Source organism: Sinocyclocheilus grahami, unplaced genomic scaffold, assembly GCF_001515645.1.
Source record: "Sinocyclocheilus grahami isolate Dianchi unplaced genomic scaffold, SAMN03320097.WGS_v1.1 scaffold910.1, whole genome shotgun sequence".
NCBI classification, from domain to species: domain Eukaryota; kingdom Metazoa; phylum Chordata; class Actinopteri; order Cypriniformes; family Cyprinidae; genus Sinocyclocheilus; species Sinocyclocheilus grahami.
Genome location: NW_015506089.1, coordinates 137027 through 149347, shown reverse-complemented (window position 1 = coordinate 149347; position 12321 = coordinate 137027). Strand labels below are relative to the sequence as shown.

Genomic DNA, 12321 nt, shown 5'->3' with positions numbered 1-12321 from the left:
CACAGTTGTGAACTGGGTCCAGAATGAACACTTGCCAACTGCGAGTAAAATTGGCTTTGGATTGAGTCACCAGTTGGTGTGTGACTTTATAAAGAAGTAAAACACAACACATGCTTTGAATGGAAAGAATGATAATCTCAAAGATGTTCAAGCTGTCTAACTAAAAAATTACTTCTGATATCACACATACCTCAGGACCTCAAATGCATTGCTAATATAAAACAATGCAAGCAGTTCTATGATTTTATGGCTGTTTTCACACCGTGGGTCACACAAACCCATATTGATGCTCTGTGCAGTAGAAGATCGTGATACGAGGTTTATGTGCTTATCACACCACGCTTCCTTCGTTATTTGTGCGGGCAGAGATGTTTTTCATATGCATCCAAACTGACGTAACATCTGAAACGCTGTATTTACCTGCAGGAGCCCCAAGGATTTCAGAGTATTTTCATCTGTTATTTGTTATTTGCCGTTATTCCCACACTTTTAGACCTGGTTTTGTGCACACACTGGTTTGTGCCGGTGTTTTTGTGCAGGATCGCTTGATATCAGCGTGTAATATGCAGCATTGCTCACAGTTGCATCACATTATCACATGATGCCCAGGGCTCGCGTTACGCTACGTCTCATTCGCACCCGTTTCTTCAAACCCTCTCGCAGTATTTCTAGGGAGGTCATGGGAAAGGCTGTGGCCTGTGGGTGTGGGTTTTTCATTTCTTTTTCACAGTTCTTAAGCTCCTAATTGAAATGCTCATTAAATGTGCAGCGGCAGGGATTTTGGGATTCGATATGCTGTGTACATTTTGAGGTTGAAACGCATCGTTTTTATTGCCTCATTTGTTCCCATTGGACGAATGAAATATTTCAGCGTTTGTCAGCGTCGTGTATCTACTGTACATGTAATATGCGTTTTGTGTGCTCCGAGGGGCCGACTACCTCCCTGCACTTTCCTGAAGCAATAAAGAGCTTGTTTTTGTGCACATTTTCTACATTAAAAGGGGGTGAAGCCCGAGCGATCTCATTTAAGGTCGAGTGAATTAAATGAAAGCCTCTGAATATTTTTCATTAGGGATGTGAAGTGAATTTAATAACTTCAAATGAAATGCAGCTAAAGCTCTGGAGTTGTGGGGCTCGGCGTGTGAGACGAGGGAATAAGGGACGGGATGTTTTGCTGTTCGAGACTCGTGCACGGTCACGTCAGCTCTTATTTGCTGCTTTTGTTTAGTTTCTGCAGCTTCTGCCACAATGAAGGGTCAGTTTAACATTGTGCAACATCTCAACTTCAATAAATAGAGATGTAAAGTTGCAATGCAGCGTTCTTGTAGCTCGATTGCACAAACTGAAACGATGTGGAACTTCAATGCAAAGTTGAAAAAAAGTGCATATGTCATGTCAGAACCATATTAGTTATGTTTTATTTGGCCTATTTTAATATTTAGATCATCTAGCACTTACTTTAAAGGGATAGTGGTAGATTAGGCAGTGATTTAACCCTTTAAAAGCACTGTATGTTGAAGAGTGCTGTCCTTTTAAGAGCACATGTTGATTTTGTTGCTGTGTGCATGCATTCATTAAAACGATTATTGTGCATTTGTGTGCATAAAAATGAATTTAGCTAATTTCTTAAAAAAAGTACACCCTTAAGTCATAAAAATTGACAAATATATAAACAATTTTAGCATGAAAAGCTAAACAAAACAATATAAAAACTGAAATATTTTATTGATTTACTGACCATTAACCCATATTAATTATTGAAATATTAATGTAAAATCTAAGAGGAGCTTTAAGAAGATATTTTAGGTTGAAGGGTTACGACTGACAAAAAGTTTTGGAATCCCTGCTTTGTATTATAATGCCTAAAATTGACTTTCATTTAGTTTTTAGTGTTTTAGTGTGTGCTTTTCTTTTCTTTTCTGGTGTTAATTTATTTTCTTTTTAAACAAAGTATATATTTATCAGCTGATATCATCTGATGTCAGTGGACTGTTAGTGAGATCTGTGGCTTATTTTCATAGAGATGATTTTAGAGATTAACTGGTTCAATTTGGAATAGAATACTAGTGAACTAACCTTACTAGTTAGTGGTTCAACGGATCACAAATCTCACGGTTCGGATCACATTACGGTTTTTGACCCATCGGATCAGCAAGAAAAGAAAAATATTTCAATTTAACTTGCTTTCCATTTATTACTTAAAGCGAAGTACTTCTTTGATACCACAGCAAATACTACTAGATTAACTAAGAACGTTTAAACATGATTAAAGAGACAAGAGAACAGCCAGTAAAAATAAGAACAAATCGATAAATACAACAGAATATGTTACAAATAAGGTTGGTAGTATTCAAATACAGAAATGTAATAATTAGGGAAAATAACACTGCATAGTGTTCACTGTATAAATTAAATATAGATTTTAATCGCAGCTGTTTTGTTGTTTGATGATCATTAATGACAGCAGCCGTATTTATAGGCCGCTGTCCCTTTAAGACCTGATGCACAGGTCCGATATAATGATACACATCACATCCGATTTCTTTCTCAGCTGTTTTCATTCACTTGAGACATAACTGACTGCGTTTACCTGAATAATTGTTGAGATGCGTATTTGTCATAATTTTATGTGTATGTGTCTGTTCAGAGGATTCAGAGGAGGATTCAGTTCAGTGTTCGCGCACCGTCTGAAACGCGTGTGCGTGCGGCTGTGCGCGAAGAGAACAGCGCGCGAGCAACTAATCGAGTTCCCTTTCACCTTTTCTCTCTGGGATTGTTTAAAATTCGCTTGCTTGAGTAAATACGAACAAATGATAAACTTATACTCTATTATGGTTAAATTTTGCAATTAATCCGCGGATCACATGTGTGCCGAATCGCAGCTGTTTTGTTGTTTGATGATCATTAATGACAGCAGCCGTATTTATAGGCCGCTGTCCCTTTAAGACCTGATGCACAGGTCCGATATAATGATACACATCACATCCGATTTCTTTCTCAGCTGTTTTCATTCACTTGAGACATAACTGACTGCGTTTACCTGAATAATTGTTGAGATGCGTATTTGTCATAATTTTATGTGTATGTGTCTGTTCAGAGGATTCAGAGGAGGATTCAGTTCAGTGTTCGCGCACCGTCTGAAACGCGTGTGCGTGCGGCTGTGCGCGAAGAGAACAGCGCGCGAGCAACTAATCGAGTTCCCTTTCACCTTTTCTCTCTGGGATTGTTTAAAATTCGCTTGCTTGAGTAAATACGAACAAATGATAAACTTATACTCTATTATGGTTAAATTTTGCAATTAATCCGCGGATCACATGTGTGCCGAACCGTGGGGCTTGGTCCGTATGGATCACGGATCAACTACGATCCATTTAACCACTATTACTAGTGATATATATACAGTATATGTATATATAATTTAATCTCTAATCCCAAACAACATTAACAATATGGCTAATACTAATACAAAATCTAATGTTTGCGGCATGTGTTCATATGGAACCCCGTTTCCACCACTTAATAAAATAAAAAAAATGTAATGGCGACTTAACTCACAATTCAGACTTTTTGCATGATAGAAAATATTTTTTTCTCAAAATTGTGAGATATAAACTATTCCGTAAAACTATTCTAAACCATTAACAATTCTGACTTTTTCTCGCAATTGCAAGTTTGTATTTCGCAATTTTGAGGAAAAAAGTCGGAATTGTGAGATGAGTCGTAATTAAATTTTTTGTTTTTAATCCAGTGTTGTTTATACAGGTCTGTCAACTTCTGGTCATGTTTTTCATGTTAAAGTGCCCCTATTATGGGTTATGAAAGGTTCATATTTTGGTTTTGGGAGGCCCCAACAACAGGTTGACATGCATGCAAGGTAAAAAAGTATGTATTTATTTTATTTTATTTTATTTTGTATAATATGTATTTATTTTTATCTTATTTGCTCAAGGACTTCCAAATGATTCGCTCAACGATTAATTTTTCCAAACTCCTCCTTTACGTGACGCTAGTCTGCAGTGATTGGCCCGATTGGTCTCATTTTAAAGTCATCGTGCCTGTAATGCCGAGACAAGAGAACAGCCAGTAAAAATAAGAACAAATCGATAAATACAACAGAATATGTTACAAATAAGGTTGGTAGTATTCAAATACAGAAATGTAATAATTAGGGAAAATAACACTGCATAGTGTTCACTGTATAAATTAAATATAGATTTTAATCGCAGCTGTTTTGTTGTTTGATGATCATTAATGACAGCAGCCGTATTTATAGGCCGCTGTCCCTTTAAGACCTGATGCACAGGTCCGATATAATGATACACATCACATCCGATTTCTTTCTCAGCTGTTTTCATTCACTTGAGACATAACTGACTGCGTTTACCTGAATAATTGTTGAGATGCGTATTTGTCATAATTTTATGTGTATGTGTCTGTTCAGAGGATTCAGAGGAGGATTCAGTTCAGTGTTCGCGCACCGTCTGAAACGCGTGTGCGTGCGGCTGTGCGCGAAGAGAACAGCGCGCGAGCAACTAATCGAGTTCCCTTTCACCTTTTCTCTCTGGGATTGTTTAAAATTCGCTTGCTTGAGTAAATACGAACAAATGATAAACTTATACTCTATTATGGTTAAATTTTGCAATTAATCCGCGGATCACATGTGTGCCGAACCGTGGGGCTTGGTCCGTATGGATCACGGATCAACTACGATCCATTTAACCACTATTACTAGTGATATATATACAGTATATGTATATATAATTTAATCTCTAATCCCAAACAACATTAACAATATGGCTAATACTAATACAAAATCTAATGTTTGCGGCATGTGTTCATATGGAACCCCGTTTCCACCACTTAATAAAATAAAAAAAATGTAATGGCGACTTAACTCACAATTCAGACTTTTTGCATGATAGAAAATATTTTTTTCTCAAAATTGTGAGATATAAACTATTCCGTAAAACTATTCTAAACCATTAACAATTCTGACTTTTTCTCGCAATTGCAAGTTTGTATTTCGCAATTTTGAGGAAAAAAGTCGGAATTGTGAGATGAGTCGTAATTAAATTTTTTGTTTTTAATCCAGTGTTGTTTATACAGGTCTGTCAACTTCTGGTCATGTTTTTCATGTTAAAGTGCCCCTATTATGGGTTATGAAAGGTTCATATTTTGGTTTTGGGAGGCCCCAACAACAGGTTGACATGCATGCAAGGTAAAAAAGTATGTATTTATTTTATTTTATTTTATTTTGTATAATATGTATTTATTTTTATCTTATTTGCTCAAGGACTTCCAAATGATTCGCTCAACGATTAATTTTTCCAAACTCCTCCTTTACGTGACGCTAGTCTGCAGTGATTGGCCCGATTGGTCTCATTTTAAAGTCATCGTGCCTGTAATGCCTGATAAAGCAGCGTTTGTGAACGCAGTGCTGCTTTGTGTACAGCCGTTACCAGGGAAACTGCTATTTTACCACTCCAAAAGCGGCACCTAGTGGCAAAGAATGAATTTGCATTTTCATTCAGACCAACTCGAGAAGACCAACAAGTGGGCAGGCAATATGCTAATGTTTCATGTTGACGTCAACATGAAACGGCTTGGGATTAGTTTTAAAAACGACTCGTTTCAATGATTTAGGGTCGACTCTTTCTTTTGAGAGACAATAACTTCATACACGGTGCACTTTCAGATTTTAGACTTTGCAGGATGTTTTCATTCACTTAGAGCTGTGTTACACACTGCATGAAAGGTCATTTTTTAAAAATCCATAATAGGGGCACTTTAATAATTTAGCATGTTGCATTTCACAAGACATTGTCTAATTGTAAGGATATTCTTGTTTACTTTTGACTGATAAACAACTCTAGCGCTTTGATGGGACATCCAATGTAAAATCTGTTTTACATTGAGAACCAATTGAGAACTCCTGTATTGTGTGTTGTGTTTGCAGGCGGACTCAGAGGCGCTTCAATTGTGGATTCTCTGGACACGCTGTACATCATGGGTCTAATGGAGGAATATGAGGAAGCCAAGGAATGGGTCCAAAACAACCTGGACCTGAACTCGGTGAGCAAACACGGTTGGGTTGTTTCTCTGTGAATCAGCAGCTCTGAATTAGCTGTGAATCTCATGCTGTCTGAAGCACTTGTGTAAAAGCCCTCTATTGATCCCCGGAGCTGCGCCAGAATCAATTGTTTCTTTTAACCAACGTCCAGTCCTGGGAATTGAGACCGTTTTGGTCCAGATCAAACACTCGTGAGTGGATGAAAGGCCTCCGTTGTGGCTTTGTGTTGACTGGACTAGATCTTTCAGAGCATGTTCAGGACTTAATGAATGAGCTGGAGAGAAACATTTTGTGATATTACGAATCATCCTGTGATATTAGAGAGAGCGTTCACTCACTGATGGACAGCTCTGAGGGCAAACTGAGAATTGCAATGTAAAGATAAACTACATTAGATTTAATTTGATTATAACTAGAGCCTTTGCAAAAGTTACCGTCATGATGCCAGGATGTTGTCTTTAGTTGCTAGGATGTTGCTAAGTGGTTGATTAGAATATCTGAATGGTTGCTAGGTTACTAGGATGTTGTAGGTAGTGACTATGCCGTTGCTTAGGTGTTCTGAATGGTTGCTAGGGCATTGCTAGGATACAAGGATGTTGTGGGTAGTTGCTAGGCTGTTGCTTAGGTGTTCTGAATGGTTGCTAGGATGTTGTGGGTAGTTGCAATGTCATTGCTTATGTGTTCTTGGTGGTTGCTAGGATAAAAGGATGTTGTGGGTAGTTGCTAGACTGTTGCTTGGGTGTTCTGAATGGTTGCTTAGATGTTGCTAGGATACTAGGATGTTGTGGGTAGTTGCTATGCCATTGCTTATGTGTTCTTAATGCTAGCTAGAATACAAGGATATAGTGGGTATTTGCTAGGTTCTTGCTCAGATGTTCTGAAAGGTTGCTAGGGCGTTGCTTGGATACAGGAATGTTGTGGGTAGTTGCTAGGCTGTTGCTTGGGTGTTCTGAATGGTTGCTAGGGTGTTGTTAGGATACTAGGATATTGTGGTAGTTGCTAGGCTGTTGCATAGATGTTCTGAATGGTTGCTAGGGTGTTTCTAATATACTAGAATATTGTGGTTAGTTGTTTGGTTGTTGGCAAGGTTTGCTTAAAGGTCCCCTGAAATGCTTAGAAACACGCAGCGTTACTCTGTGTTGACGTCATTTTAACTGAAACAGGAAGACAGGGCGGGACATATCAAGCAACCCCGCCCCTTTAAAAAATAGCCAATAGCTTTTGTTTATATCACAGCTTGGGCTAGAGCCGTTCAGAGCCGTTGAGCTCCGTAAAGCTGCATTTGACAGGGTATGCCAGCCACAATCTCATCCATATTGCTTTAAAATATAGCGTTCTGTGTAGAATTCAAATAGTTCCAATACATTTTGTGGTCTGCGCCGACTCGCGCATGTGATCCGTTCCGTGCTATCGTTTCTCTGGGCCGGAGCAGAGTGTGTGTGCGGTGCGGTGGTTAGCATGACACAGCGTGAAACTAGGCTTCTTTTTTTCCTCAATGGAAAGAATATTTACACTGTTTGAATCGTTCTCTGTCCCCTATATAGTGCATTACGTGTCATTCACTGTACAGAAAAAGTGACCGATTTCAGCCACGGCTTCAGCGTCTATTTTATAGTGTAGGGGCACTATGGATTCTAGAGAGCATTTGATTGGACAAAGTTTGATAAGAAGCTGAAGTACGATATGACATTGAGCCATTTTGGCGGAAGTGACGAACTGTAAGTTTTGAATGCTTATATCTTCTAAATGCGAATTTTGTCACTGTTTTGGAGCACACTGCCTTATAGATAACCTTAAGACTAACGTATTGATACTAACACCCAAAAAACGTAAATTTTGATTCATGGGGACTTTAAGTGTTCTGAATGGTTGCTAGGGTGTTGCTAGGATACACAGATGTTGTGGGCAGTTGCTAGGCTGTTGCTAAGTGGTTTCTTAGAGGTTCTGAATGGTTGCTAGGATAATAGGATGTTGTGGTAGTTGCTAGGTTGTTGCTAAATGGTTGCTTAGAGGTTATGAATGGTTGCTATGGTGTTGCTAAGTTGTTGCTTAGGTGTTCTGAATGGTGGTTGCTAGGGCGTTGCTATGTGGTTGCTAAATGAAGCTTACTTGCAAATCTAAAAGAAACCCTAAAGTTCATATCAGTCAGTTCATAATATTTGTTAATGAAATTATTTTATTTTCAGTGAGTGGTTAAAATAAAGCTGGAATAGTTGGCTACGTTATAGAAATAGAAATAGGCCGTTGACATTGGGCGCTCGCTGTGTCAGAGAGGCTGATCTAGTTCAGTCGTAGCATTTGCACTTTTCTGCTTTGATGACGAGAAGTTTGAATTTCATCACTCTTGATATTGAGATTTGTGACAGTGTAAAATGGCTTGTTAAACCTGTCATCGCTCTTATTGCATTCTGATGCAAGGCGGCAAATTGCTTGGATCTTTCCTGAAGCTTTTTTGGCAGTTCATTAAAGGCACCAGTGCTGTTTTGAATGCCGTGTCAGTGGTGCGTGTGAACGATGCCTTCTGATTGGTCTTTTCTGAGTGTCTGTGAAAGTAAGTGTTCTTCTACCACAGCCCAAAAAAGACATAAAACATATACAATATAGATATTTCATTTAATTTAATTTCATGTTCATTCCTATAATTTACCCTATAATGGCTTTAGATTGTAGCTAAACATGAAGCAGCTTATAATATCTGGCCTATTTTGTAGTTGTGTTAAACTAATGAAATGTAACCTGTTGCTGGTCCTGCAGGACATTCATCACAGTCCTGCCATAGAGATCTAATTACTGCACAACTCTGTGTGTGTGTGTGTGTGTGTGTGTGTGTGTGTGTTAAAATGTGTGTGTGTGTGTGTGTGTGTGTGTGTGTGTGTGTGTGTGTGTGTGTGTGTGTGTGTGTGTGTGTGTGTGTGTGTGTGTGTGTGTGTGTGTGTGTGTGTAAGTGTGTAAAATTCAAAACAGGAAGAGGAATTTTCTGAATTGCAATTCAAAGAAATTCAATAGGAGTAAAGGTGTTTGATGGCGAGTTTGTCATGAAGACACAGTAGATTTACTCTGCACACTTTGTCATTGTGAGATCCAGCTTCATCCGTCACTCCCACAGCTTTCAATCAATCTCCTGCCGCAGTCTTCGCTCTTTAGCTGACAATTTGCTCACTGATGGAGAACAGAGCACTTCAGTGCGCGACCGTCATGCTCTATGACTGGGAAACCATGCCAGAGAGTCTCTAATCGCAGCAGAAGATGGCACTCGATGTGTCTGTATCAGTGAGGAAGAGACTTATAGTCAACAAATCAAAAGTGTAGAGCCGGGTCAATCAGTCGATGGGCACTGGACCTTAACTGTGACCGTTTGACGAACAGGTTAACTGAACAGGAGTTAGCGCCTCCTAGTGTCAGTTCAAAGTTTAATGACACATACGCCAATAGACGATAAACTATTTCTGTTTTCAGGGTTTTTTAGTGAATTCTGACAGAATATTGTGCACATTTATTAATTTGATTTGTTTGTTCATTTATTTATCTATCTGTACAGAAGGAAAGATTTGAACTAATTAATTTTTTGTGTGTTTGCTAAATGTTGACTGTGTGTGTGTATTTCTTTATTTATTTGTCTGTCTATCTTTATGGAGAAAAAATATGATATCAAATATGATTCAGATATTTTAATATGTTTAGTGAATTTTGACAGAATATTGTGCAAATGTATTTATTTGTTTGTTTATTAATGTATTCATTACAGAGGAAAATATTTTAACTAATTGCTTAAAATATTATAAAAATATTATTTAATAATATTTGGTATATATGTTTAGTGAATTATGCAGAATACTGTGAATTTAATTTCACTAAAATTGAATTAAAATTTAAGAAAAATGTAACTATTACTTTAAATATTATTTAAATATATCTATATATATAATATTGTCAAAACATTGTTTATTTATGTATTTTATTATTCATTGTTATTATTTTATTTATTCATATATCTTAGTAGAGAATATTTGAACAAACTACTTTAAATGTTATTCAAATAAGTAGTGATTTATACATAATATTTTGTACATTTAGTTTATTTATTTATCTATTTTGCAGAGACATTTTTAATCTAACTACTTTAAATATTATTTAGTGTATTTAGTGAATTTAGACAATGTTGTATATATTTATTTATCTATCTACCTTTGCAGAGAAACATATAACAACTTAAAACAATATTTAGTGAATTTAGACAGGCCTATAGTGTAAATTATTTAGTTTTTCATTTATTCATGTATTGTGGTGCTGAAACTGAAATGCAATTGACAAACTTCTTATTTGCTGAACTGATGTTGTGTCTTGTTTATGATGCAGGAAAATGCTAAAAACTTTGTTTTGAATGAATGAAGTTTATATTCACACTTCCCTCATCATGCATTAGAATCCCAGCAGAAATCCACACCTCAGCACTTCTTCTGTTTCTTCCTTCGCTCCTCCGCCGATACCAATCAGACTCTTAAGTGGCTCGTTACGTTTCTCCTGCTTCCCTGAGACGTTTGTAGCTCATAAATATGTATATGTGTGTAGAACTCAGTCTGCAGTCCAAGTGTGTGGTCAGATGTTTGATGGATCTGCGCAACGGGAATATCGGACGTTGGGAGGTGAAGAGGGGCGAGATTGAGGGCTGCGATCGGGTCAGACGAGAGGAAGAATGAAGGACTTTCCAGATCCAGCCAGTCAAATGTGATGCAGCACGGATCTTGTAGAACGACGGTGAGATTTGTCTTCCAAATAGCCGGCGTCCGTGAGCAGAATGACTGCTCGTGGGCTGGAATGAGCGATCGAGAGTTAATCCTAGCTTCAGCGTGAGGCCCAGCGGCCAGGATGCTGTCGAGAGCGTTTATCTTGAGGTCGGAGAATGAATTTATTCAGGGGAATGACTTGGTTTTTTTTGGAGTTGGAGCCAATGCAAACAGAGCCAGAATCCTAATGTCCGTGTTTATACTGCGGGATGGTAATCTGATTAGCTCTATTCTGTGCTGCTGATGTGATTCAGCGGTGCTCCCCTCAAATCAGCCAATCTCAGCATAAAGGGTCATTTCTGCTCTCCAAGAAGCATTTTCTTATTACCGCGTCTGATTTGATTGCCCTATTCAGTCTTTCGGAGAAACGCGCTCGCTCGTTGGCGACTCTCGATGACAGAGTTGATTAACGTTTGGAGCGATCGGCTCTGCATCTTCAGCTCGTTAACGTGACTGGCGCTTTTTTTTGGAGGTGACTCAACACTTCGCTCAGCACCTGAGAGTGTTACGAGCACAAAAACGATTATTTCAATCAATGTCTAAACTAGCGAGCTAAGCCAGTAGTAGTACTGACAGTGTCGCGTAAACATGACTGAAGAGACGAAAAAGCAGAGGAGCAGACAATCTAAATCAATTGAGTGAATCATTTACACTGGAAGCGCTCCGATTGATTCAAGCTCGTGACTTCGATCATTCAGTTCAAGCGATTCACTAGCAAAAACAGATGAAAACAGCCATTCATTTTTGAATGTTTTCCGGTCGTGTTGTTTTAGAAGGACCCAGCATCAGTGTGAGCAGAGCTCTTTCTCTCTCTGTTGTCTGAAGCTTCTGTCCTCAGATCTCTTTGATTTTCTGAAATGCGTCTGAGGTGAACACAGCAGACATGAGGGCCCTCTTCCTCTCCGCTGGTCTCCAGATCAAATCCAGCACAGCAGAACAAATAGAGACGCATTAATGAAGTCCTGCAGGCTGTGGATGGATTCTGTCATTGTCTGCATCAGGCTTCAATTCCTCCTCTATCTTCTCTTTCACAGCTGGAGCTTGTTGCTATGGAAGCCCTGTTTGATTCAAAGCAAATAAAGCTCCTCGGTTTGCTCTCAGAGCTCCTCATCACTTCACTGGTCCTGGCTGTCATCCTAAAATTAGATTCGAAGAATCAGCTCGCTTTCAATTCATGTGGGAATTGAAATGACAGGAAAATAAATAGAAATGTAATTCAGAGAAATTCTTCAGAGGTTATGCATTCTGGGAAATATAGTGTTGTTCAGCTCTGGAACACAAAAGTTAATTTTTTAAGGGGGTCATATGATGTTGCTAAAAATAACATTATTTTGTGTTTTTGATGTAATGAAATGTGTTTATGTGGTTTAAGGTTCAAAAAACACATTATTTTCCACATACTGTACATTATTGTTTCTCCTCTATGCCCCGCCTTTCTGAAACGCGTTGATTTTTACAAAGCTCATC

General features: G+C 38.3%; 1 protein-coding gene across 2 annotated transcripts in view; it reads left to right on the top strand.

The window, feature by feature from the left end:
- Window positions 1–12321, top strand: part of LOC107564091 (mannosyl-oligosaccharide 1,2-alpha-mannosidase IA) — a 243987-nt gene that overhangs the window by 136284 nt on the left and 95382 nt on the right. For both annotated transcript variants that reach the window (XM_016249086.1, XM_016249085.1), the window contains exon 3: window positions 5957–6072. In XM_016249086.1, the coding sequence (XP_016104572.1) occupies window positions 5957–6072 (116 nt within the window). The remainder of the gene's footprint in view (window positions 1–5956; window positions 6073–12321) is intronic.